The sequence below is a fragment of the Macaca mulatta genome, chromosome 10 (genome assembly GCF_049350105.2).
Source record: "Macaca mulatta isolate MMU2019108-1 chromosome 10, T2T-MMU8v2.0, whole genome shotgun sequence".
NCBI classification, from domain to species: Eukaryota; Metazoa; Chordata; class Mammalia; order Primates; family Cercopithecidae; genus Macaca; species Macaca mulatta.
This window is the reverse complement of record NC_133415.1, coordinates 33,615,177-33,642,731: the sequence shown is the minus strand read 5'-3', so window position 1 is coordinate 33,642,731 and position 27,555 is coordinate 33,615,177. Positions and strand designations below refer to the sequence as shown.

The following is a 27,555-nucleotide window of genomic DNA, read 5'->3' as shown; positions in this document are numbered from 1 at the left end:
TTCAACACTGAACAGACAGGCAAGGGGAAGGAAGAATAGGGAGCCAAGCATCAGGACCCCCTGGGGCTGCACTGTGAACTGCCCCTTCCCTACAGGCATCCTCTCAGTCTCAGTGCCCTCACACACCAAGCCTGTGCACCACACTTCCACTGTGGGGACCCCTTCGGGCTGTGGGCATAGGCTGGGGACAATGTGCATCACCAGGACTTTTGTTCAGCCCTGCTTCAGCTGCACGGACATGCATGACCACCTGGAAACACCTGGCCCCACTCTGGGCACCCAGGGTTGGTGGGGGTTCTGCCAGAAGCCTACCTGGTCACCTCTGAGGTGCTCCCAAGTGCTGAGAGTCTGGGGTCTGCGGAGTAACACTAGCAGACAGGCCCAAGGCAGGGCAGCAGGCCCAGCCAGTGTCAGTCCTGCCTGGCCCACAGCTGCTGCTCAGCGTACCTGGGCACCTCACGCCTGAGTGGGTCTGTTCAGGGCCATTTCAGCGGTGGCTTTTCCTCCCCTCAACCTTCCTTGATGATCTTACGCCCCTTTAAAATTTCAATGTCATAGGTAATTTATTAAATAACTAATCATCTTAAAAATTTTTCTTAAAATGGCCGGGAACAGTGTGGCTCATGCCTGTAATCCCAGCTCTTTGGGAAGCTGGGGTGGGTGGATCATCTCAGGTCAGGAGTTCAAGACCAGCCTGGTCAACATGGTGAAACCCGGTCTCTACTAAAAATACAAAAATTAGCCAGGCATGGTGGCACGTGCCTGTAATCCCAGCTACTCGGGAGGCTGAGAGAGGAGAATCACTTAACCTGGAAGGCAGAGGTTTCAGTAAGCTGAGATTGAGCCACTGCACTCAAGCCTGGGTGACAAAAGCGAGACTCTGTCTCAAAATCAATCAATCAATCAATCAATCAATCAATCAATCAGGAGTCAAGCCTTCCCATTCTATCAGCTGTACCTAAACTCAGAGCTGGTTTCCCCATTTATAAAAGGGAATAATACAACTTTGGAATTTCCAAGGGCCAGTGCCTTCTGGCCCTGAAAGGCAGTCACTTTGTGAGAACAAGCAGCCTGGTTTCAGAGCCGGCTGATTTCCCAGGGTCTTGAGTCACATACCACCACTCCAAAGCTGGGCAACTGCTGGTGGGTCATTCATTCCCCCCACTGGCCTCCAAGGGCTGTTTTGAGAAACCCCTCAGGCAGCACAGTAGCGCTGGAGAGGCAGGGGTCGTGTCAGGCTTGCACTCCCCAGTGTCCCAGTCAGGGCAGGTCTGCAACTTACTGCTGAAGCGAACGGGCTGTGCCACATTCACTGCGTGGAAGTGCGTAGGGTCGCCTCCTCTGGTCCGCCCCTGCCGCGGATCCACAGCCTCCTTCCCATGGTGAGGACGCGCCTCCCCCGTCACTTCTGAAAGCGAAAGGAGATGTGTGCTGTGAGTCCTGCCTGTGCAGTCGCAGCCTCCCTGGCCAGCACGGCTCAGACTACTCAGGGCTGCAAGGCTGGAGGGAGGGCCTGTAGCACAGAGTCCAGCAATGCAGGCTTTCTTTAGAGCCCTATGAAACGCTGCTGCTCGCATCAAATGGGTCCCCTGTGCTTCTTATTAAAATTATGCCCTGGTAGTTTTTGTTTTTTAAGTTACTATTGTGAAATGGAGGCCCTCTTCATTGCATTTTCTAACATGTCATTGCTAGCACAGCAAAGGGTCCTGCATAAATTAAAATCCCTCAGCAGCTCCAGTCCTGTGGGGATGGCCCACGAAGGAGTTCTCTCCAGAGCCCAGGCTGCCCCTGCCCCTTCCTCGAGGGCCTTCTCTCCCAGTACAGAGACCCACATGTGCAACCTTCCTCTGCAGCCCTTGTCCTGGGGCCTGAGCTGCCTGTCTGTCCCCCTGCCTGCTGGTCCCCCAAGGCTGTGAAAGCCTCCAGGCCAGGACCTCAGTATGTTCCTGTCTGGCTCTTTGGTGCTTGGCACAGGCCCTGGTGTGCAGCAGGTCTCAGTGCATGGTTAGAAGGTGTGAACAGGCAGCTGAAGATGGGGAAATAACTATAGTTTCATGCAGCATGATCTAATAGTAATTTGCACACCAGTCCTTCCATCCACATACGCTCTCTTTTGTCCTCCAACCCCCTTGTGAAAAAGGAGAACCACGCTCCTCCTGTCTCACAAGGTGAGGGGCAGACTCAGAGAAGGGAAGTGACTTACACAAGGTCATGGTACAGGGAAGAGGGCCCTCATGGGCCCACCCACCTCCCACTCTGTCTGTACAGGTGTACCTTGATGCATCATGAAGGGCATTGGGTACAAGGTCAGGTCAGATGGGTAACAAACTTGGTCTGCAAGGCTGCACACAGACAGACGCCTGCCAGCAAGTGCGCTCTGACTGCAGATGGCTGAGTGGGGCCTCAGCTCCCCAAAGGAGGTCACAGGGAGGGTTAGGAGGCCTCCTGCAAAGCCTCCTTCCCTGACCCTGAGCCGGCGGTCAGCCTCACCTGACAAACCCCTCTCCAGCAGGTTGGTTCTGCTGGTGTCATAGACTTTGCAGTGGTTTTTATTTAATAAAAAATCTACATGCTTTTTTTTCTCACGATAAAGTAACAAACATTCAATGTGAAATGCTTGAAATATACAAAAGTTTGAAAAGACAATAAACAACAAAGGCCATACTTAACTATGTGAGCATCTGCCCCCTCACCCAGTCTCTTTTCTACACAAATCTTTAAGAATACTGGGATCACATCAGACACTCCATTTCACGACTTGCTTTGTAAGCTTAAGATTATAAACAGCTTTCTATATTTTTAAATGGGTTTAGGAACATGACTTTTGATGGCTGCATAGTATTCCATGAATGGATTTCTTTCGTTCCCATAATCTCTATGGTTTAAGGTTAAGCTGTTTGCATTTTTTTCATTATTCTACAAAAGGCTGCCTTGAACACCTTGTACATAAGTCTGTATGTAGTCCTATTTCTGAGACTCTGGATACTCACTCAGTACTTGATAAGCATAGTTCCATAGCTCCTGTCAGGCATGTGATGGGGATAGGTTGTTATTCGACTGGGAATCACTAAAATACAAAATACGCTACCTGTGTCCAAGATACCTTCAACACAAAGTGAAGACCTCAAAGGGAGAAGCATCTTCAAGGCTTGTGTTTTTTGGTAGAGGTGCCTTTGGGGTATTTTACCACTCCAAAATACAACCTAAGGACCTCAGTGTGGGACAGTACCTGGCACCATGACAGGCTTGATGCTGTAAACACGCAGTACTGGTGGACCATCAGCTCTTCAGGACTGGTCCCATGTCCTGAGCCATGCTACCTGCAGCACCCGACACTCTGGGAAGGAGACCCAACCCACAGACTCGCTGGTAGCTCCGATGCAGGGCAGGGCTCGCAGGGATGCAGCCACTGGGATGGGGCATCAGCACGCAGTGGAGAAGGGAAGAGCCACCTGAGCTTCTGAGGAGCTGGACCTGAGACTGGAAGCTGAGAAAGAACCGAGGGGCTTCCTGGCAGATGGAGCAGCTTTGGCAAGGGGCAAAGGCAGACACATCTGGGACAAACCTGAGGCCAGGCCTGGGTGTCGCTGGAGAATGTCACTGAACTTAAATTCAACATCTCCCTCTGCTTAAATGGGTAAGACCTGTGGCTCCACTTTGTATCGTGGCCTCTTCCCCAAGCCAAACACAGTACCTGGTAAAACTGCTCACAGAAAGACAAGATGAATTGAGGGCAGAGGAAAGGGAAGAGAAAGAAAAGGTAACAGAGGGAGAGTGCTGCCAGGTCACATGGATGCCAAAGACCAGGTTGTTACATGTTGACTGAGTGAAGCCATCTGTCCCCTGGGGTGGGAGACCAGGTGAAATATTTCAGACACATAACCAGAAAGACAAATGGTGATAAAGGATAATACTCTGTTGAGCAGGCTCCTCTGGGTTCAGGTGGCGATTGTGAGCCGTTTCTTTTCTCCATCATGTGTCTTTATATATAAATGCTCACATTCATCCCCTCACCCCCATAATTATTCAATGCCCATTCTGGGCCCACCATGGAAAAATGCCAGCACAGACACAGGCCTTTGCCAGCAAGAAGGGGAAGAGCTTGGCTATCAAGATGATGCTGATGGCGGACAGTGTCCTGGGGGAGAGTCTGGGGGCCAGGCTGGGGAATGAGCACAGCACAGGACAGAACCCTTACAGACCTCTCAGGACTGCCTCTGACAGTAGAGAATGTCCCTCTTCCTGTGGAGGGCCAGCCTTTGGTGTGCTGAGGGGCCTCCTCCACTTCCACCAGGGCCACAGGGCCCTAGCAGCCCCACCTCACAGCCCAGCTGGGGACGTGGTGCAGGGGTCACTGCAGCACCCAGAGCCACATCTGTTCTGACTCTAGGCCCCATGACCTGTGCAGCTCGGAGCATATGTGCCCCTTCTGCCTCCAGCACCACTGGCGTGCCAGGCTGCTGCTTCCCCAGCACAGGAACACACTGGAGAACAAGTTCAACAAAGAAACAGAATCAGGGAGAATACCTGGAATACCACTCCACAGACTATTTATTCACAAATTACTTTTCGTCACAAAAAGGGAAAGAAATATTCACAACAGTGATTAAAAATAACATCACCAATAATGAGACAAAATGACCTTGGGCCTCGTGATTTGATAATTGATGACTTACATAGTATTGCTAACTAAAAAGTAAAGTCTCACCTGAAGCTAATCATGAAGAAAGAGACAAGTCCAAATGGAAGGCCATTCTACAGAACAACTGACCTGGACTCTTCAAATATGGCAATGTCATGAAAGACATCCCACGCTCCCTGTAAAAGAGGGCTGGGAATACTTCTAGATTAAAGAACAAAGCAATACGGCAATAAAATACTTATGTAATCCTTGAATAAATCTTGAATTAGGCCAGGCGCAGTGGCTCACGCCTGTAATCCCAGCACTTTGGGAGGCCTGAGGTGGGCAGATCACAAGGTCAAGAGATCAAGACCATCCTGGCCAACACGGTGAAACCCCGTCTCTACTAAAAATACAAAAATTAGCTGGGCGTGGTGGCAGGCGCCTGTAGTCCCAACTACTCGGGAGGCTGAGGCAGAAGAATTGCTTGAACCCAGGAGGCAGAGGTTGCAGCGAGCTGAGATCACACCACTGCACTCCAGCCTGGGCCACAGAGTGAGACAAAAAAAAAAAAAGTGAAAACAAAATGTTGTGCCAATAAAAAGAAAATGGAGTGCTCCTGCATGGCCCAGCTAGGAGCAGCACTGAAAGCAGGCAAGACCTCACAGAGCACAGGGCCCAGACTGAGCCACCAGGCTTAGGGAAGAATCAGCAGAGAAGGCCTAAAACCATGGAATTTAAAGACGCAGATAAATACCAAATGCAACAGCTAAAACAATGTTTGCCTTGAAAATTAGAGGGGTTCACTGGGTTTGCCATTAAAAAAAAAAAGATTTACAGAACTATTTGAATATTCAAATTGTATGCATAAGTAACTTGAATAAAGATAAAACTAAAAATTGGAAGCAGACAATCAAAATCAGTTCCTCTTTGGATCTGGGTGGCCCTACCCCACCTTTTTTTCACATCAGAGCTGCCACTGAGGGGTCTACTGCTCTGATTCCTGATCCTTTTATTATGACCCAGGTTTCCCGCTAGAGGGTTTGATGTCCTCTGCATTACCAATGTTCCGCAACTGCACAAGGAGGTAATTTGTACATGCCTCTTTTAAATTATTGTGCTAGGCCCTTCCAGTCCAAGGCTGCAATCTTTCATTTCTGGGAGATTTTCTTACATAACTTCTTTGCTAATTCCCTCCTACTCCATCTCCTCTATTTTCTTTCAAGGAATTTGTATTAATCAGATATTGGATTTTCTGAACTCATTTTTAACCACTTAAGAGTGCACAGTTGGGCTGGATGTGGTGGCTCACGCCTATAATCCCAGCACTTTGGGAGGCCAAGGCAGGCAGATCATGAGGTCAGGAGATCAAGACTATCCTGGGTAACGTGGTGAAACCCCATCTCTACTAAAAATACAAAAAATTAGCTGGGCATGGTGGTGGGCGCCTATAGTCCCAGCTACTCGGGAGGCTGAGGCAGGAAAATGATGTGAACCTGGGAGGTGGAGCTTGCAGTGAGCTGAGATGGCGCCACTGTACTCCAGCATAGGCGACAGAGCGAGACTCCCTCTCAAAAAAAAAAAAAAAAAAAAGAAAAGAAAAAAGAGTATACAGTTAAGTGTCATTAAGTACCTTCACATTAGTTCCATAACTATCACCACCATCCATCTCCAGAACTTCTTTTCATCTTACCAAACATTGTATCCGTTAAACATTACCTCCCGATTTTTCTCTCCTCCCAGCCCCTGGCAACCACAATTCTACTTCCTGTATATTTGCATTTGAATATCTTGACAGCACATCTAAATAGAAACATACAGTATTTGTTATTTTGTGACTGGCTTATTTCACTGAGCATAATGTCCTCAAAGTCCATCCATGCTGTAGCATGTGTCAGAATTCCTTCCTTTTTAAGGTAAACCATATATTCCTTCCACTGGATGGACAGACTATCTTTTTGTTGATCCATTCATCTGTGGATGGACACTTGAGTTACTTGCACCTTTTGGCTACTATGGGTAATGCTGCTATGAACTCGGGCGTATAAATCTCTCTTCAAGTTCCTGCTTCCAATTCTTTTGAGTCAAACTGCTAAGTCGTATGGTAATTCTACTTTTATTTTATTTTATTTTATTTTTTGAGACACAGTCTCGCTCTGTCGCCCAGGCTGGAGTGCAGTGGTGTGATCTCAGCTCACTGCAACCTTTGTCTCCCGGGTTCAAGTAATTCTCCTGCCTCAGACTCCCCAGTAGTTGAGATTACAGGTGTGCGCCATGACACCTGGCTAATTTTTGTATTTTTAGTAGAGACGGGGTTTCACCGTGTTAGCCAGGATGGTCTCGATCTCCTGACATCCTGATTTGCCCACCTTGGCCTCCCAAAGTGTTGGGATTACAAGCGTGAGCCACCACACCCGGCCGGGTAATTCTACTTTTAATTTGGGTGGCACTGTCATACTGTTTTAGTAGCTGCACCAGTTCTCATTCCTAACAACACTGCAGAGGGATTCCACTTTCTCTAAATCCTCATCAACACTTGTCATTTTCTGTTCGACAGCAGACATCTAATGGCTGTGAGATGTTTTACTTTGTTTGGATTTGCATTGCTCTAATTAGTGATGTTGGGCATGTTTTCATGTGCTTATCAGTCATTTGTTTAACTTCTTTGGAGAAATGTCTACTCAAGTCCTTTGCACATTTTTTAACCAGGATATTTATTATTATTGAGCTGTGGGAGTTCTTTTTGTATTTTAAATATTAACCCTTACCAGATATGAGTTTCAAATGTTTTCCATTTTGTAGGCTGCCTTTTCACTCTGTTGAATGTTTCTTTTAATTAATAGAAGTTTTAAATCTTGATGTAGCCTAATTTATCTATTGTTTCTTTTGTTGCCTGTGATTTTAGTGTCTTATGTAAGAAATCATTGCCAAATTCAATGTCATGAAGACTTTATTCTGTTTTTCTAGGAATTTTATGGTTTAAGGTCTTAAGTCTGATCCATTTTGGGTTAAGTTTTGTGTATCATTAGCTAAGGGTCTAACTTTATTCTTTTGATGTGTATGTCCAGTTTTCCTAGCACCATTCCCTCTGAAAAGACACTTTTTTCCTCCCTGAATGGTACTGGCATCCTTGTGAAAAATAATTTGACCACTGCATGCAAGGACTCATGTCTAAGGCTCTGTATTCTATTCCATTGGTCTATATGTCTGTCTTTATACCAGTACTACAATGTTTTGATTACCGCAGTTTTGTAGTTAAAGGTTTAAAGTCAGGAATTATGAGGTTTTCACATTTATTCTTCTTCAAGACTGTTCTGGCTCTTTGGAGTCTGCTGAGATTCTATGAACGTTAGGATAAATTTTTCTATTTCAGCAAAAAAAAAAACAAAACAACTTGTTGGCATTTTAATAGGGATTGAATCTGTAGACTGCTTTAGGTAATAGTCACATCTTACATCTTGCAGTCCATGAGCATGGAACGTCTCTCCATTTATTTTTGTCTTTTTTTTTTTTTTTTTTTTTTTTGAGACAGTGTCTCACTCTGTCACCCAGGATGGAGTGCAGTGGTGCGATCTCAGCTTACTACAATCTTCACCTTCTGGGTTTGAGCAATTCTCCTGCCTCAGCCTCCCGAGTAGCTGGGACTACAGGGGCACCTCACCACACCCAGCTAATTTTTGTATTTTTAGCCAAGATGAGTTTTTGCCATGTTGGCCAGGCTGGTCCCAAACTCCTGACCTCAAGTGATCCACCCGACTTGGCCTCCCAAAATGCTGGGATTACAGGTGTGAGCCACCGCGCCCAGTGTCTTCTTTAATTTCTTTTAACATTTTGCAGTTGTCAGTGTTTAAGTTTTTCATCTGTACTTAAGTATATTCATTTTTTTCTTTTGTTTTTGAGACAGACTCTCGCTTTGTCGCCCAGACTGGAGTGCGGTGGCACGATCTCAGCTCACTGCAAGCTCCGCCTCCTGGGTTCACACCATTCTCCTGCCTCAGCCTCCCGAGTAGCTGGGACTACAGGCGCCCGCCACCACACCCGGCTAATTTTTTGTATTTTCAGTAGAGACGAGCTTTCACTGTGTTAGCCAGGCTTGTCTCGAACTCCAGACCTCAGGTGATCCACCCGCCTCGGCCTCCCAAAGTGCTGAGATTACAGGCGTGAGCCACCATGCCCGGCCAAGTATATTCTTAAGTACAGACAGACCCCCAACTTATGATAGTTTGACTAAAACATTTTTCGACTTTACAATAGGTTTAAGACAAATCTGTTATAAGGTGAGGTATATCTGTATTTTATTCTTTGTACTATTACTGTAAATGGAATTATTTTTTTAATTTCCTCTTCGGATTGCTTAGTGTACATAAATATAAATACAACTGATTTTGTGTTTTGACTTTGTGTCCTGCAATTTTGCTGCATTCATTTATTAGTTCTAACAATGTTTCTGTGAAATCTTTAAGGTTTTTACATATAAAATCACGTCATCGCACATACAAACAGGGATAACTTGACTTTTCCCTTTCCAATTTTGATAGCTTTCTCTTCTTGATTAATTACTGTGGGCAATTAACTCCCAATACTATGGTGAATAAAAGTGGTGAAAGCAGACATCCTTGTCTTGTCTCTGATCTTAGAGAAAAAGCTTTCAGTCTTTGACCACTGATTGATTTTAGTTTGCTGAGACATCCTTGCATTACACTTGGTCCCAGCCTTTTGAAAGACTGTGAAACTTAGTTTTGCTAGTATTTTGCTGGGGATTTTGTATCAATATTCACAAAGGATACTGGTCTGTAATTTTCTAGTAGTATTATTGTCTGGCTTTGGTATCAGGGCATGTTAGAGTCACAGAATGAATTCACTTGAGAAGGACTGGTGCTAATTCTTTAAATGTCTGGAGAATTCAGCAGTGAAGCCATGTGGTTCAGGACTTTTCTTTGTTCAGAGGTTTTTGATTACTGATTCAATCTCTTTATTAATTATAGTCCTATTCAGATTTTCTATTTCTTCATGATTCAGTCTTGGCAGGTTGTATGTTTCCAGGAATGTGTCCGCTTCATTTAGGTTAAGCAATTTGTTCATGTATAGTTCTTAGCAGTATTCTCTTATAATCCTCACATCAAGGAATCCTCCCACCTTGAACTCCCAAAGCACTGAGATGATAGGTATGAGCCCAGCCCAAAATCCAAAACTTCTGAGTGCCAACGTTGTACTCAAAGGAAATGCTCATTGGAGCATTTCGTATTGGGGGTGTTCAACTGGTAAGTATAATGCAAATATTCCAAAATCAGAAAAAAAACCAAAATCCAAAACACTGGTCCCAACCATTTCAGTTAAGGAATACTCAATCTGTATTTTGAATGTGGCTTTTTCTTTATTAGGCATTTTCTTAGCTGGTATAGACCTCGGACTGTTTTCCAGAGCTTCTATAAAGTGATTTCGTCTAGTCCCTAGTTGCTTATTAACGTTTCTATGGTGGAACGAGAGCCTGGAGCTTCCTAGACTGCCATTTTACCAATGTCAGAAAAAATTTTTTAAAGTTTTATTACATCAATAAAATAACTGCTAATTGAGGGATTACTGTGTGCTACGTTCTTGTCTAACTCCTTTACATGCAGCATGTAATTTAATCCTCACAACAACCCCAAGTGATGGGCACTATTATTTTCTCCATTTTATGGATGTAATTTGCCCAAAGGATCACAACCACTAAGTGGTAAAAGCAGGGGAGCAGCCCTAGTCCCTGGTTCCAAGCCCCCACATTTAACCACGATATGACATATAGCAGAGTTGACTGCCTCAGGCCACTTTGCTCTGGCCCTTCAGGTGGGGTGCTTTGTTCAGAGTCTGGTGAATATCCATAGTGGATGTTTTCTTCTAGATCTGGTCAGCACTGGTTGTCTTTCATCATAAGAGGAAGGTGACCCAGCTAGCCAGAGGCTCTGTGAGCACTAGTGGGCCAGACGCTTGTCAGGGACCACGGTGGGAGAGCTAGTCTTTCACTTGGAAATCTTCCATTATGTTGACACCTTTTCTACCTCTTCGGTGAAGTGCCAGTGTCTCCAGGAAAGACTCCTCCAATCTCCTGTCTGGGAAAACACCTGGCTGCTGACATCTGGGGGGCAGGGCAGAAGATAGGCCTGAGCGTCCTACTTGTCACTATCGAGAATTTCTCTTAATTCCTCTATTTTCAACCTCCACGACTCCCCTCTGTTGTACCTGGTGTCACTTATTTTACAGACTTTTCTATTAGTGCTATCTAATAGAAACACAATGCAAACCACATGTCAACAAGTAGAAACAAACATGAAATTAATTTTAATACTTTATTTAACCCAATATATTCAAAATACTATTATTGCAACATGGAATCAATATAAAGAAGTATTCATGGGATGTTTTACATTCTTTTTTTGTACTAGGTCTTTCCTATTTGGTGTGTATTTTACACCTGCTGCACATCTTCCTTCAAAACAGCCACATGTGACTCACGGCTACTACACTGGACAGTGTTGGTCTTGAAAATCAACTCCTGCAGGGCACAGTGGCTCATGCCTGTAATCCCAGTATTTTGGGAGGCTGAGGGCAGGATTGCTAGAGCCCCGGAGTTCAAGACCAGCCTCGGCAACAGGGCGAGACCTCGTCTCTACAAAAAATTTAAAAATTAGCTGGGCATGGTGGTGCACACCTGTAGTGTCAGCTACTCAGGAGGCTGAGGTGGGAGGATCACTTGAGTCCAGGAGTTCGAGGTTGCAGTCAGCTGTGGTTTCACCACTGCACTCCATTTGGGCAATAGAGCAAGACTCTATCTCAAAAAAAAAAAAGAAATGAAACCCCACATCTTTTGGTAGCAGCAGGAGTCACCCAGTGATGGAAAGTGAAGAAGGGAATGCGGGTGCCAAGAGAGAATTCCACCAATCCCTATCCCATTCCCATGCCCATGCCTGATGCCTGCCACCCTTGGCACTCAGAGCCTTCAAGAACTGAGTCTTTCTGGGGGGCTGCTGGGCAAACTGCTCATTTCTTGTTGTTCTCACTCAAGCAGGCCCATGGTTGCAGCTGCTCTGCTATGCCAAGTCAGTTGTAACTCTCCTGTTGGCTGTTCTTTGGAAAGAAAAAAAGCTGTATAATATGTGAAACATTTCAAAGAATGTATGTAGCACATATGTAAGATTCATAAGCCTAATAAGAAAGCATAGCTGTGAGCGACCTCTCCACACCTGACTCAGGAACCCGAGCGTCATCTGTAGATGAACTTCCATTTTGCTTCTCCCAGTCTTCCCCTCTGTGTCCCCACCAGCAACGAGAATTTTGTGTATCATTGCACTTATTTTTTTCTTTTAGTTTACCACATGTGTATGTATCTATAAGTAATAAAACGATCTGTTTTGCTTCTCTACATTGTGCCATATGCCGTTTTTAGCAACTTGCTTTTAGATGACGTTCTGTTTTCAAGATTCATCCATGTTGCTGCATAAACCTAACACCTACTTACTGTTGCTGGTGTATAACATTCCATCATGTGAGCACAGACATGAGGGTTATTTCCAAGACCTGTATCAACGGCAAAAATTAAGATATCTGACAAAACCAAGTGTTGGAGAGGATGTGGATAGCTTGGAATTTTATCTGCTCCTTTACACTCACTCTAGAAAAACTGTACAAACAATTCTGCAAGAATTTTTCCAGAGTTTCCCTAAATAGAAATCCTGAATCACAGAAAATAAGAATGTTCAGCTTTGCAAGATAATGTCTCTATTCTAGAGTGGGTGTAAAGAAGCACATAAAATTTCCACACTATCCACATCCTCTCCAACATCTTAATTTTTGAAAGTCTAAGCATCTGTAAAGTGGTATATCTCACTGCATGTAGTCTTAGAATACTAACAAGGTGAAATGTCTTTTTCCATGTTGAATCACCATCTATGAAATGCTTTATAGGAGTTCTTTATATACACTGAATTAGAATCCTTATCCTTTACAGGCTGTAAGTGTTGCAAATATCTTCTCCCTACTTCGGCTTGTCTTTTCACAGTCTTTACTGGTGTTTTTTGTTTGTTTTGGGTTTTGTTTTGGTTTTTTTTTTTTTAGAGACAGGGTCTCACTCTGATGTCCAGTGGTGTAATCTCGGCTCACTGCAGCCTTGACCTCGGGGACTCAGGTGTTTCTTCCCACCTCAGCCTACTGAGGAGCTGGGACTACAAGTGTGTACCACCACAGCTGGCTAATTTTTTCTTTTTATTTCATAGAGACAGGATTTCACCAAGTTGCCCTGGCTAGTCTGGAACTCTTGGGCTCTGGCAATCTGCCCACCTCGGCCTCCCAAAGTGCTGGGATTCCTGGCATAAGCACATGGCCTATTGGTGTCTTGCAATAAACAAGAGACCTTAATTTTAATCTAGCAAATTCGGTCATTTTTATTTTAGAGTGAACATTTTCTGCGATTAGGAAAAACATGGCCAGAGGCTGGGTGTGGTGGCTCACGCACCTGTAATCCCAACACTGTGGGAAGCCAAGGCAGGCAGATCACCTGAGATCAGGGGTTCGAGCCCAGTCCGGCCAACATGGCAAAACCCTGTTTCTACTAAAAATACAAAAATTAGACGAGCGTGGTGGCATGCCTGTAATCCCAGTTACTCGGGAGGCTGAGGCAGGAGAATCACTTGAACCCAGGGGGCGGAGGATGCAGTGAGCTGAGATCGCGCTACTACACTCTAGCCTGGGCAACAGAGCGAAATTCCATCTCCAGAAAATAAAAAAAAGAAAGAAAGAAAAAAGAAAAGAAAAAGGTGGCTGGGTGCAGTGGCTCATGCCCCTGTAATCCGAGCACTTTGGGAGGCTGAAGGAGGCAGACTGCTTAAACTCATGAGTTAGAGCCCAGCCTGAGCAACATGGCGAAACCCTGATTCTACGAAAAATGCAAAAATTAGCCAGGCATAGTGGTGCAGGCTTGTAGTCCTAGCTACTCGAGAGACTGAGGTAGGAGGATGGCTTGAGCCCAGGAGGCAGAGGTTGCAGTGATCCAAGAACGTGTCACTGCACTCCAGCCTGGGTGACAGAGCCAGACCTTGTCTCAAAAAAAAAAAAAAAAAAAGAAAAGAAAAAGGCATACTTCCCTATCAAGGTCTTAAAGATAGTCTCCTATAATTTACCCAAAACTGAATTTCCCGTATGTTGTGAGTTAGGGATCCAACTGCATCCTTCTCCGAATGTCACAGCACTATGTTTGAAGGGTCTGTCCTTTGCACAGCGATATGGAATTCCACCTCTGGAATTCAAACTTCTTAGGTCTGTTTCTGACAGCTTCTGTCTCACTGGCCAATTTGGATTTCCCTGAGCCAATTCTGAAGTAAGTCTTGATACGGGCAAGGCAAGTGCTCCCTCCTTATTCTTCTTCACAATGACCTCTCAATACTAGGACTTAATTCTCCTCAACATTTTAGAATCAACTTATCACATTTCACATAAAACTCAAGGAGGTTTTGGCCGGGCGCGGTGGCTCAAGCCTGTAATCCCAGCACTTTGGGAGGCCGAGATGGGTGGATCACGAGGTCAGGAGATCGAGACCATCCTGGCTAACACAGTGAAACCCCGTCTCTACTAAAAAATACAAAAAACTAGCCGGGTGAGATGGCGGGTGCCTGTAGTCCCAGCTACTCGGGAGGCTGAGGCAGGAGAATGGCGTAAACCCCGGAGGCGGAGCTTGCAGTGAGCTGAGATCCGGCCACTGCACTCCAGCCCGGGCGACAGAGGGAGACTCCGTCTCAAAAAACAAACAAACAAACAAACAAAAAAACTCAAGGAGGTTTAAAGAGGCACTGAATCCACAGAACAATATGAGTTTTGAAAATATTCAGTCTTCCTAGGCAAGAACATTCTGCCTCTATTTTTTTTTTTTTTTTTTTTTTTTTGAGACGGAGTCTCGCTGAGCCGCCCAGGCGGAAGTGCAGTGGTGCGATCTCGGCTCACTGCAAGCTCCACCTCCCGGGTTCACACCATTCTCCTGCCTCAGCCTCCCAAGTAGCTGGGACTACAGGCGCCTGCCACCACGCCAGGCTAATTTTTTGTATTTTTAGTAGAGACGGGGTTTCACCGTGTTAGCCAGGATGGTCTCAATCTCCTGACCTCGTGATCCATCCGCTTTGGCCTCCCAAAGTTCTGGGATTATTTGTCTTCTTTAATGTCTCTTAATAAAATTGCAAATTTTTCTCCCTCAAAAATTTTACACATCTTTTGTTAATCGTTTATATCAAAGACGGTTCTATTGGGAAAACAGAAACCATGCTAAGGCATTTCAAACTCAAAGGGTTTAATATAGAAAATAGGTGCTTTCAAAACAACTGGCAAGGCTATATAGTGTGAGCAAAAGTAAAGTGGGCTAACTCTTCCATCTAATTCCTACAGTCATCGTCAAAAGTCAGGCAGCTACCACTGCCATCTATAGGTTAGGAAACTGCAAAAATCTGCTGCCAATAATGCAGCTGCTCTGCAGCCCTGAGACAGCTGGCCAGTGGGGGAAGGCAGAAGCCACTGCAAAAAGTCACCACAAAATCTAAGCCCAGGCACATCCCCCCACATACACTATGGCCTGAGGAAGAAAGGTTCCACCTCCCTTCCACTTGCCACATTTCCCAAGACACATGTGATAGAGCAAATGACACACAGAAGCCTGCTGCCAGAGGGTTCTGAGTGCTACTGCTCCAGTATTCCAGCCTCTGAAACCCAGGGACAAGCCCAGAAGGGAGCAGGAAGGTACTGAATGCCCAGGTTGTACCTAACATGCCATTTCCCTCTTTTCAAAAACATGCAGAAATTACTGATCTACTGTTACATCTCTCCCCTTTTTTCATCCCCTTTGGTTTTACATTTTTTATATTCCTTTTTAGTAGGCTTTTACCAGGGCAATGAAGTAACCTCACATGGTAACTCCAGAAGTCCTGAAGTCTGCGCTCAAAAGCAACCTGACTGAGCATGGCCAGGGCTTCCCAAAGGGTTACTAAAACTCTCCTCATACAAAGGAAGGTCACAGCTTTTGAGCAAATGTGGTTATTAGCTAACTCTCTACTCCCCCCACCAACACAGAGTTTCCTTTTTTTGCAGGGGGAGGAGGTTGGGGGAAGGGAGAGTGTCAATGGAGACCTGACTCTATATCCATGATTTTTTAAAAATTTCTTTTAAAATAAACTAGAAAAAAAAATCACAAGATGTTAGCAGTTATTAATTCAGGGAAGAAAATATGTATTACATTTTCTTTGTACATTTTAATGACTTAATTTGCTCAGAATCTCAACTTTAAGAACAATTAGAAATCAATCTGCTTGGCCGGGCACAGTGACTCATGCCTGTAATCCCAGCACTTTGGGAGGCCAAGGCGGGCGGATCACGAGGTCAGGAGATCGAGACCATCCTGGCTAGCATGGCGAAACCCCACCTCTACTAAAAATACAAAAAAAAAAAAGCCAGGTGTGATAGCAGGTGCCTGTAATCCCAGCTACTCGGGAGGCTGAGGCAGGAGAATGGCATGAACCCGGGAGGCGGAGCTTGTAGTAAGCCAAGATCGCAACACTGTACTCCAGCCTAGGCGACAGAGCGAGACTCCGTCTCAAAAAAAAATAAATAAATAAATCTGCTCACCCTCCAGACTGTGACACAGCCCTATACAAGGACAATCATAGGACCATGAGTCAAGGGGAAGCAGAGTGAGCCTTGCCAGGGCAGTGGCCTCCTCAGCCCACCTGGAACACTCCTAGGCCCTACCGGGTCTCAACGGGCTTGCACACACGGGTCCTCATTGTCATGCCTTCACTGCTCAGTCCTGGTGCAGGCCACCACTCATAACTCTCGGCTTCTATGAGAGATTTTATTTTTCTGTCTAGGGAAAACATATAGCAACCAATGTAACTTCAAGCCAATACTCAAGTGCAAAGCTGATGCCTCCTCCATGCCAGGCCATGTGGTCAAAAAGGGAAATCAAACCTTGCCTTCAACAAGTCTTCAGAGCGTGGAAAAATGAACAAGGCGGCAACTATGAGAGTGGATGCTATTATGTTCAGTGTGCGTACCAGGACAGTTATTACAAACAACCACAAAAGCAAAGCCAAATGGCACTTGGAGAACAGCAAATAAGCTCTGCTTCCATTTGAAAGTGAATCAAGAATCATCTGGTTCTCTCTTCAGGAATTCTCCAAGAGGCTGGATATAAGGTCTCACTCTATGAGTCAGACAAGGGGAGGCTCCCACTCATAACCACATGGTCGTCCCCAGGCTGACCAACCAGGGAACCCAGCAACCAAAGGAGCCCAAGCACTGGGAAGCCCACTGGGAATCCACTTTCTCTGGGTTTTGACCCTAAAGACCCACCAGAGAGGCTCCCAGTCAAAGGGCTGTCCCAGAGGCTCCTGACCGGGCCAACACCATCCAAACCCCCAATTGGAAAGGCAAACACCTCCACTGGAGACATGCATAATCTGATGAAGGGATGATCAGGAGAGGCCCCCTCTAAACAGCATTCTTTTCTTTTTTTTTTTTTTTTTGAGACGGAGTCTTTGCTCTGTCACCCAGGCTGGAGTGCAGTGGCACCATCTCGGCCTACTGCAAGCTCCGCCTCCTGGGCTCACGCCATTCTCCTGCCTCAGCCTCCCGAGTAGCTGGGACTACAGGCGCCCGCTACCACACCTGGCTGATTTTTTGTATTTTTAGTAGAGACGGGGTTTCACCATGTTAGCCAGGATGGTCTCGATCTCCTGACCTCGTGATCCGCCCGCCTCGGCCTCCCAAAGTGCTGGGATTACAGGCTTGAGCCACCGCGCCCGGCCTTTTTTTTTTTTAAACAGAATCTCACTCTGTCGCCCAGGCTGGAGTGCACTGGCATGATCTCAGCTCACTGCAACCTCCACCTCCCAGGTTCAAGTGATTCTCCTTCAAGTTCAAATGTCACCTAATGCCCTACCTAATACCCTGGTTGGAATGAATTGGTTTTCCTTCAGTACTAAGCCTACAGGAATTATGGCACACCGTTCATGTCCTAGGCCAAGTCCCACTAAGGAAGGAGAAAGGTCTCTGCCCTCTGGGAGCTCATAGTCTGGATGGAAAAATCAAGCCTGGGCACCAGGCATGGTGAGAATTACCAATGGTTCTGATGCTGTAAGAGAGGGACGAGTGGGGGACTGGAAGAAGCCAATCTATAAAAGGAGGGACCACAGACATTCTCCCACTGTGGTAGCATCTGAGCTACAGCCTGAAGGACAGCAGGGCTTGTCTATGCAGAAACAGAACAAGGGAATTCCAGGAAAACATAAAGGAAGCACGCATCTAGCAGATTATTAATGGGGGTGGGTACAGGAAACAACAGCCCAGCTGAGCCACTGAAGGGGAAGTAGTGATAAATCAGGCTGGCAAAGCAGTTTGTGAAGGAGTTTGCATGCCTGACCAAAGCATTTAGGCCTGTGATTCTCAAGCTGGTGTTAAGACACACTTTCCCCTTAGTGGCTTTATCAGCACCACCTACTCTTAAAAACAAATTTGTGGATACATGTATATGTATGTCTCACACATTCACACACACATGCATAAGTACTCACTACACCTCCCACCCAACACAAGTTGAGAACAACGGATCCAGTGAACATTGTTACTCATGGGGTACCCTGTATTCCTTGAGGGTGCTGGGGCTAAAGAATCTGGTTCTCTGATTTAGCCTTTTTGTGGCCTTTACATACATCTTTAGGAGGCTACATATGGCCAGGAGAGAACCCACAAGTGCAAAGTTCCAGGTGAATAAGTGAGCAGGAGGGGAGGGCGTGCCAAGGTCAGTCTAAAAGAGCACACTCGGGATCAAGAGGCAGCCACATCCAGAGCCAGGATGGGGATAAGGTCAGAGGCAGCCAGGGTGCCACCCCTCAGGAGGGGTTCACACTCAAGACCATGCAAGTCCAGGGAGTGCAGCGCCTCCTTAAGTGTGGCCTCCTGGGCATCTCACAGGCCTCCCCACAGTCCTGCCATCTTGTAAGTTCTGGGATCTGCCTAGGTTGGGCACCTATTTTTTAAAAAGATAGAAAGAGAGAGAGAGAGGAAGGGGTCGGCTCAAACTAACTTTCCAATATGTTAAGACAGCACACACCTCCACCCCTCACAAGAGGCACAGTCACCCAGCTACAACAAAGAGACAAGGTGGTGTGTACCCAGCCTACGCAACATACTCACCTGGACAGTTGGCTTCGTCACTCTCATCCTCGCAAGTTGCCCAGCCGTCACACTGCCAGGGGAGGGGGATACACTGGATGGTGCCGCTGCGACAGGCAAACTGCCCAGGGTTGCACCGCAGCTCTGTGGAACCAAAGGGTGAGAGGCCATTGAGGAAGTGGCAGTAGGTCAGCAAACCACAGCCCACGGGCCAGATCAATCTCTTCCCATTTGTTTATTTTATGAATGTATTTATTTATTTATTTTTGAGACACAGTCTCACTCTGTCACCCAGGCTGGCGTGCCAGTGGTGCGATCTCAGCTCACTGCAACCTTCACCTTCCAGATTCAAGCAATTCTCGTCCCTCAGCCTCCTGAGTAGCTGGAACTACAAGCATGTGCCACCATGCCTAGCTAATTTTTATATTTTTAGTAGAGACGGGGTTTTGCAATGTTGGCCAGGCTGGTCTTGAACTCCTGCCCTCAAGTGATCTGCCTGCTTCGGCCTCCCAAAGTGCCAGGATTACAGGCACGTACCACTGTGCCCGGCCCCCGTCTGTTTTTAAAATCAAGTTTTATCAGAACACAGCCACAAATATGTATTGTCTATGGCTGCTTTCAAGCTACAGCAGCAGAGCTGAGTAGCTGCAGGAGAGACTATATGGCCTGCAAAGCTGAAAACATTGAATGCCTGGCCCTTTACGAACCTATTACCTAGAGATAAAAACTGTAACACTTAAGATGAAAAATACACTGCAGAACATTAACAGGTTAGATTTTGTAGTAGCAAAGATTAGTGACGTGAAGACATAACAATCAAAACATTCTGAACTAAGGCCGGGCGCGGTGGCTCAAGCCTGTAATCCCAGCACTTTGGGACGCCGAGGTGGGCGGATCACGAGGTCAGGAGATCAAGACCATCCTGGCGAACACGGTGAAACCCCGTCTCTACTAAAAATACAAAAAAATTAGCCGGGTGTGGTGGCGGGCGCCTGTAGTCCCAGCTTCTAGGGAGGCTGAGGCAGGAGAATGGCTTGAACCCGGGAGGCGGTGGAACTTGCAGTGAGCCAGGATCGCGCCACTGCACTCCAGCCTGGGCGACAGAGCGAGACTCTGTCTCAAAAAAAAAAAAAAAAAAAAGAAACATTCTGAACTAAAACACAGAATGAAAAAATACCAGAAAAAAAAGTGCAAATCATCAGTAAGCTGTGGAACAACCTCACACACTGTAATACATGGGGGAACACACAAAACATCTGAAGAAACAATGGGGAAAGTTTCCCGGATGGATGAAAACTATAAACCCACAGATCCAAGTAGCTCAATGAACTGCAAGCATCAGAAATACAAAGAATACAACTCCAAGTCACATTGGAATTGAATTGCTTAAAATCAGTGATAAAATCTTTTTTTTTTTTTTGAGACGGAGTCTCACTTTGTCGCCCAGGCTGGAGTGCGGTGGCGCGATCTCGGCTCACTGCAAGCTCCGCCTCCCGGGTTCACACCATTCTCCTGCCTCAGCCTCCCAGTAGCTGGGACTACAGGCGCCCACCACCAGGCCCGGCTAATTTTTTGTATTTTTAGTAGAGACGGGGTTTCACCGTGTTAGCCAGGATGGTCTCGATCTCCTGACCTCGTGATCCGCCCTCCTCGGCCTCCCAAAGTGCTGGGATTACAGGCGTGAGCCACGGCGCCCGGCCAAATCAGTGATAAAATCTGAAAGCAGGCAGAAAAAGAAGACATGCACAGAAACACAAAGATCAAGATGACAGCAGATTTCTTATTAGAAACAACACAGCCTAGAAGACAGTAAGGTGACATGTTAAAGTTCTGAAAGAAAAACCTGTTGGCCTACAATCATTTAAAGCAAAAACACAGATACTACATTGTGGGGTTTATAACATACACAGAAGAAAAATGTTGACAATAATAGCACCAAAGCTGGGAAGAGAGAAACAGAAGTACACTGTTTTAAGGCTCTCATACTACAGGTAAAGTGGTCCATCACTTGAAGGTACTCTGTGATAAGTTAATGATGAACTCCAATAAAATAACGCAAGAGTTGTAGCAAGCAAGCCAACATAGAAGAGAACAAAAAATAATCCAAAAGAAGAAAAAAAAAAGGAGACAAACAGATGGTACAAATGAAAACAAATGGTAATATGGTAGATTTTAATTAAACTTGCCTAATCAATAAGCATACGGAATGATCTAAACACTCCAACTGAAAGGCAGAATGTGTACATAGGGAAAAAAGCAAGAAACAACTACATATTACCTAAAAGAAACTCACTTTATATAGGCATATATAAGAGAAAATAAAACAATAAAAAATGATACACCATAACACTAATCAAAGGATAGCTGGAAGGGCGGGTACAGTGGCTCACTCCTGTAATCCCCATAATCCCCGCATTTTGGGAGGCTGATGCAGAGAGATCACTTGAGCCTAGGAGTTCGAGACCAGCCTGAGCAACATGGCGAAACGCCATCTCTCCAAAAATACAAAAAATTAGCTGGGTATTGGGACAAACACCTGTAGCCCCAGCTACTCGAGAGGCTGAGGTGGGAGGATCACCTGAACCGGGAGAGTTGAGGCTGCAGTGAGCTATAATTGTGCCACTGCACTATAGCCTGGGCAACGGGAATGAGACCTTGTCTCAAAAAAAGGATAGCTGGAGTGTATTAATATCACACAAAGTAGACTTCAGTGCAAACACTACCAGGAATAAAGAAGGTCATTTAATAATGATAAGGAATTGATTCAAAAGGACATAATCCTAAATGTTTATGTATCTATTAAAATTTACAAGGCCAGGCGCAGTGGCTCAAGCCTGTAATCCCAGCACTTTGGGAGGCCGAGACGGGCAGATCACGAGGTCAGGAGATCGAGACCATCCTGGTTAACACGGTGAAACCCCGTCTCTACTAAAAATACAAAAAAAAACCAGCCGGGCTAGGTGGCGGGCGCCTGTAGTCCCAGCTACTCAGGAGGCTGAGGCAGGAGAATGGCGTGAACCCGGAAGGCGGAGCTTGCAGTGAGCTGAGATCCGGCCACTGTACTCCAGCCTGGGCGGCAGAGAGAGACTCCGTCTCAAAAAAAAAAAAAAAAAATGTACGAAAGAAACTTCAAAATTCATGAAACAAAAACTACTGTAACTGCTAATAGACTAATCCACAATTAAAGTCAGAGATTTTAATAACCCTCTTGATAGAACAAGCAGATAGAAAACCAGCAAGGGCTGGGCATGGTGGCTCATGCCTGTAATCCCAGCATCTTGGGAGGCTGAGGCAGGTGGATCACTTGAGGTCAGGAGTTCGAGACCAGCCTGGCCAACATGGTGAATGGTCAGGAGTTCGAGACCAGCCAGGCCAACATGGTGAATACTAAAATACAAAAATTAGCTGGGTGTGGCGATGCACACCTGTAATCCCAGCAACTTGGGAGGCCGAGGCAGGAGAATCACTTGAACCTGGAAAAAAAAAAAAAAAGAAAAGAAATCACAAAAGAAGAGCAAATGAAACCTAGCAGTAAGAAATAATAAAGATGAGAGTAGATATTACTGAAATTGAAAACAGAAAAATAATGAAGAAAAACAAAAGTTGTTTTTATGAGATCAGTAATATTAATAAACCTCTAGACAGTCTGATCAGCAAAAAAAGTAAAGAATACAAAATACCAGGCCAAGCGTGGTGGCTCATGCCTGTAATCCAAACACTTTGGGAGGTTGAGGTGGGCAAATCATGTGAGGTCAGGAGTTCGAGACCAGCCTGGCCAACATGGCGAAACCCCGTCTACTAAAAATACAAAAATCAGCCAGGTGTGGTGGCGCATGCCTGTGGTCCCAGCTACTCAGGAGGCTAAGGCAGGAGAATCGCTTGAACCTGGGAGGTGGAGGTTACAGTGAGCCAAGATTACACAACTGCACTGCAGCCTGGGCGACAGAACAAGACTTCGTCTCAAAAAAAACTACTATCAGAAGAGAGGTGTCATCACTATGGATTCCAGAGAAATTAAAAAGGCTAACAGAGGAGGGGTGAAGAATAAGGTAATAGTATGAACAACTTTATGTCAATAAATCTGACAATTTGGATGAAATACACAAATTATTTGAAAGATGAAATGCAAAGTTCACTCTAAGATAAATAAACAATCTGAACAGCCCTAAAAGGAACTGAATTTTTAGTTAAAAATCTTCAAAGGAAACTCCAGGCACAAATAGTTTCAATGGAAAATTCCTCCAAATATTTAAGGAAGAATCGATGTCAATTCTATACAAACTCTACCATAAGTTCAGATATTTAAAAATTACCATTAGCAATAGTATCAAAAACAAGAAATACTTAGGTATAAATCTAACAAAAGATGTGAAGTCCCGCACACTGAAAATTTTTCAACATTGCTGAGAAAAAAACATTTTTTAAAGACCTAAACCTTTAGGGAGACATACAGTGTTCATGGACTAGTAGATTCAAAACGATTAATATCAATTCTACGCAAATTGACCTACAGATTCAATTTAACCCCAATCAATATTTCAGCAGGACTTTTTGTAGAAACTGAGTGACTCTAAAATTCATATAGAAAGACAAAAGACTTAGAATACTCCAAACAACTTTGAACTGAAAGAACAAACTTGGAGGCCTCTACAAAGGAACAATAATCAAGACAGTGTGACACAAGCATAAAAACAGACATCAAGATCAAGAGAATAGAACAGAGTGCAGAAACAAACCCACACATATGTGACCAACTAATTTATGACAAAGTGCAAAGGCAGTTCCCTGGAGAAAGAACAGTCCTTTCAACAGAATGGTACTTGGAAAACTAGGAAGAAAAATGAAGAGCAGGAGGAGGAAAGAAAGGAAGAAGGAAGGAGTTCATCTACAAAATGAAGTTAAAAAAAGGAGGAGGAAGAGGAGGAAGAAAGAAGAGGAGGAGGAGGAAGAAGAAAGAGGAACAAAGAACAACTACTTTGATCCATTCCCCGCACCGCATAAAAAATTCAGAATAGCCAGGTGAGGTGGCTCACGCCTGTAATCCCAGCACTTTCGGGTGGGCCTGACGTGGGTGGGTCACCTAAGGTCGGGAGCTCAAGACCAGTCTGACCAACATGGTGAAACCCTGTCTCTACTAAAAATACAAAATTAGCCGGGCGTGGTGGTGCACGTCTGTAATCCCAGCTACTAGGGAGGCTGAGGCAGAAGAATTGCTTGAACCCAGGAGGCGGAGGTTGTGGTAAGCCAAGACAGTGCCATTGCACTCCAGCCTGGGCAACAAGAGTGAAACTCCACCAAAAAAAAAATCAAAATAGATCATAGGCCTACAGGTGAAGCCTAAAACTATAAAACTCAGAGAAGAAAATACAAGAAGAAAATCTTCGCACCCTTGGTTTAGGCAAATACCTTTAATATATCTACCACAAATACAATCTATAAAAGAAAAAGCTGATAAATTGGACTTCATCAAAATTGAGAACTTTTGTTTTTTTTCCAAGAACTTTTTTTTCAAAAGACATGTTAAGATAATGCAAAGACAAACCACACACAGAGAGAAAACATTTGCAAATCACAGATCTGATAAAGGGCTTGCTTGTATCCAGAATATATAAAGCATTCTCAAATTTCAGTAAGAAAACCACCCAATTTTTCAAATGGGCATGGGCCAAGTGCGGTGGCTTATACCTGTAATCCCTGCACTTTAGGAGGCAAAGGTGGGAGCAACACTTGAGCCCAGGAGTTCAAAACCAACATAACAAGACCTCATCTCTACGTTATAAAAAAAAAATTAGCTGGGCTTGGTGACACATGCCTGTAATCCCAGCTACTCAGGAGGCTGAGGCAAGAGGATTGCCTAAGCCTAAGTGAGGCAAGAGGATTGCCTAAGCCTAAGAGCTGGAGGCTGTGCTGAAATAGGATTGCAATGCTGCCCTCCAGCTTAGGCAACAGCAAGACACCCCCAACTCCAGAAAAAAATAAATAAAATAGGCAAAATATCTTAACGGTCACTTAACCAAACAAGACGTACAGACGGCTAGCAAGCACATGAAAAGATGCTCAACATCTGTAGTCATTAAGGAAATGCAAATTAAAGCATGAAGAGGTGGGGCACAGCAGCCCACGCCTGTAATCCCAACACTTTGGGGGGCTGAGGTGGGTGGATCACGTGAGGTCAAGAGTTCGAGACCAGCCTGGTCAACAAGATGAAACCCCGAATCTACTAAAAATACAAAAATTACATGGGTGTGGTGGCAGGCGCCTGTAATCCCAGTTATTCAGGAAGCTGAAGCAGAACTGCTTGAACCCAGGAGATAGAGGTTGCAGTGAGCCAAGATTGCACCACTACACTCCAGTCTGGGTGACAGAACGAGACTCCGTCTCAAAAAAAAAAAAAAAAAAAAAAAAAAAAAACCATGAAGAGAAACCACTTACTAAAATGTTTAAAATGAAAAAGAATGACCATACCAAGTGGTGGCAAGTGTGTGAAGCAACTGGAACTCTCCCAGTGAAAATGTAAAATGGTACAACTTTTTTGCAAAACAAGTTGACAGTTTCTTTAAAAACTGAATATATACCTACCATATAACCTGACCATTCCATTCCTAAGTATTTAACCAAGAGAAATGAAAGCAAATGTCCATACAAAGACTTGTTCATAGTACTTTTATTTGTAATATCCAAAAGCTGGAAACAAACAGTGTCTATCAAGAAGCAAATCGGTAAGTTGTGTACAGCCATACAATGGACTACTACTCAGCAATAAAAAGGAATAAGCTATTAACACATTGCGCAGCACGGATGAATCTCAAAATAATTATGTTGAGTGAAGAAGCCAGCATGTACTCAAAAGAATACCTATTGTATGACAATATTTATATAAAAATCTAAAAAATGCACTTGCAGCTGTCATGACAGAAAGGGACAGGGGTGGGAGGGATTACAAAGGAGCACGAGAAAACATTTGGGGTGACAATATGCTGTGTTCATTACCTTGACTGTGGTGACGGTTTCACAGGTTTATACATACATGAAAACTCAAATTTGGCCGGGCGCAGAGGCTCATGCCTGTAATCCCAGCACTTTGGGAGGCTGAGGCAGGTGGATCACCTGAGGTCAGGAGTTCGAGACCAGCCTGACCAACATGGAAAAACCCCATCTCTACTAAAAATACAAAATTAGCCAGGCATGGTGGTGCATGCCTGCAATCCCAGCTATTTGGGAGGCTGAGGCAGGAGAATCGCTTGAACCTGGGAGGCGGAGGTTGCAGTGAGTCGAAATCATGCCGTTGCTCTCCAGCCTAGGCAACAAGAGCAAAACTCTGTCTCAAAAAACAAAAAACTTGGTCAGGCACAGTGGCTCACGCCTGTAATCCCAACACTTTGGGAGGCCGAGACAGGCAAATCCCGAAGTCAGGAGATCGAGACCATCCTCGCTGACATGGTGAAACCCATCTCTACTAAAAATACAAACAATTAGCTGGGCGTGGTGGTGGGCGCCTTAGTCCCAGCTACTCAGGAGGCTGAGGCAGGAGAATGCCGGCAACCGAGATGGAGCTTGCATTGAGCCGAGATGGAGGTGGAGCTTGCAGTGAGCTGACATCGCGCCACTGCCCTTCAGCCTGGGCGACAAAGCAAGACTCCGTCTCAAAGAAGAAAAAAAAAAACACTCAAATTTTACACTTTATGTATAATTTATTATAAGTCAATTATACCTCAATAAGGCTGTTTAAAAAAAATAGTAACTATCATGAAACAGATTTCTGTTTAAATAAACAGGAAACAATCTTGAGGTCAAAAGATACTGACCCCAAGGCTAAAAATCCAGGCACCCTGTGTTCTAGGACTAGATATGCCTGGAACTGAAGAACTAAATTGAATCATGGCCCATCTAACATGCTTGCTCCTCTAGAAAAGACAGCCTTGGCCTACCAGATCTCACCTCCGCCATCCATACAGGAGTTAGGTCCTTTTCGTAATTATAAACCCAGGGCTTGCCCCATGACTGGTACTGAAGAACAATCTGATGAGTGAATCAGCAATTGGCACAAGCTCTTCTGGCCTTTAGGCCAGGTCTGTCTCCCTCAGCCACAACTAACCATTAGATCAAGAATCTGGAACCCTCCATTCTTCCTCAACATATTCTAGGTCTTCAGTTTTATGGTAAAAATTTCTAATTTCTTACTATTTTGCGATAAAAATGGAACATGAATGGAACTGGAGGACATTATGTTAAGTGAAATAAGCCAGGCACAGAAAGACAAACTTCACGTTCTCATTCATGTGTGGGAGCTGAAAAAAAGTTAAACTCATGGAGCTAGAGTGGAATGGTGGTTACCAGAGGCTGGGAAAGGCAGAGGTGAGAAAGAGAGCTTGGTTAATAGGTACAAAAACATAGCTAAAGGAAATAAGGAATAAGGTCTAGTATGACTATAGTTAATAATAGTTTATTCCATACTTCAAAATAAAAAGAGTAGAATCAGAATGTTCCTAACACAAGAAAAGTGATAAATGCTTGAGGTGACAGATACCCCAATGACCATAATTTGATCATTACACATTGTATGATTCTATCAAAATATTATATATACCCCATACATGTAACTACTGTGCCACAAAGTTTAAAACAAAATTTTTTAAAGACTAATGCAGAAGAAAGAAAAAAAAAACCCTCTAATTTCCCAAACTATATTGAGAAAGAGTTCATTAACTGAATAGAAATTTAGCAACAGAACATTCTTTTTTATTTTTTAGAGA

At 44.8% G+C, this 27,555-nt stretch overlaps 1 protein-coding gene and 2 long non-coding RNA genes across 12 annotated transcripts in view; 1 reads left to right on the top strand and 2 right to left on the bottom strand.

Moving 5' to 3' along the window:
* The window catches only part of DGCR2 (DiGeorge syndrome critical region gene 2), an 82,038-nt gene that overhangs the window by 28,983 nt on the left and 25,500 nt on the right, over positions 1-27,555 (bottom strand). For 3 of the 10 annotated variants that reach the window (XR_013399585.1, XM_015149695.3, XM_015149696.3), the window contains exons 2-3: positions 18,824-18,946; positions 1,283-1,408 (exon numbers count right to left, since the gene is read on the bottom strand). Coding sequence is in view for 7 of the 10 variants with exons in the window: in XM_015149695.3 (XP_015005181.1) it covers positions 1,283-1,408; positions 18,824-18,946 (249 nt within the window). In the remaining 3 variants the exon portion in view is untranslated. Of the gene's footprint in view, positions 1-1,282; positions 1,409-18,823; positions 18,947-22,227; positions 22,276-27,555 lie in introns of all 10 variants that reach the window. The other 7 variants (XR_013399584.1, XM_077950861.1, XR_013399586.1 and 4 more) reach the window with 4 other exon arrangements.
* On the bottom strand, positions 7,664-11,426 carry LOC144331973 (uncharacterized). The gene is made up of 2 exons (XR_013399631.1): positions 11,310-11,426; positions 7,664-8,291 (listed from the first exon to the last, which is right to left on the bottom strand). It is a non-coding gene; the product is annotated as an uncharacterized LOC144331973 (long non-coding RNA).
* Positions 8,859-13,721, top strand: LOC144331985 (uncharacterized). The gene is made up of 2 exons (XR_013399643.1): positions 8,859-12,229; positions 12,456-13,721. It is a non-coding gene; the product is annotated as an uncharacterized LOC144331985 (long non-coding RNA).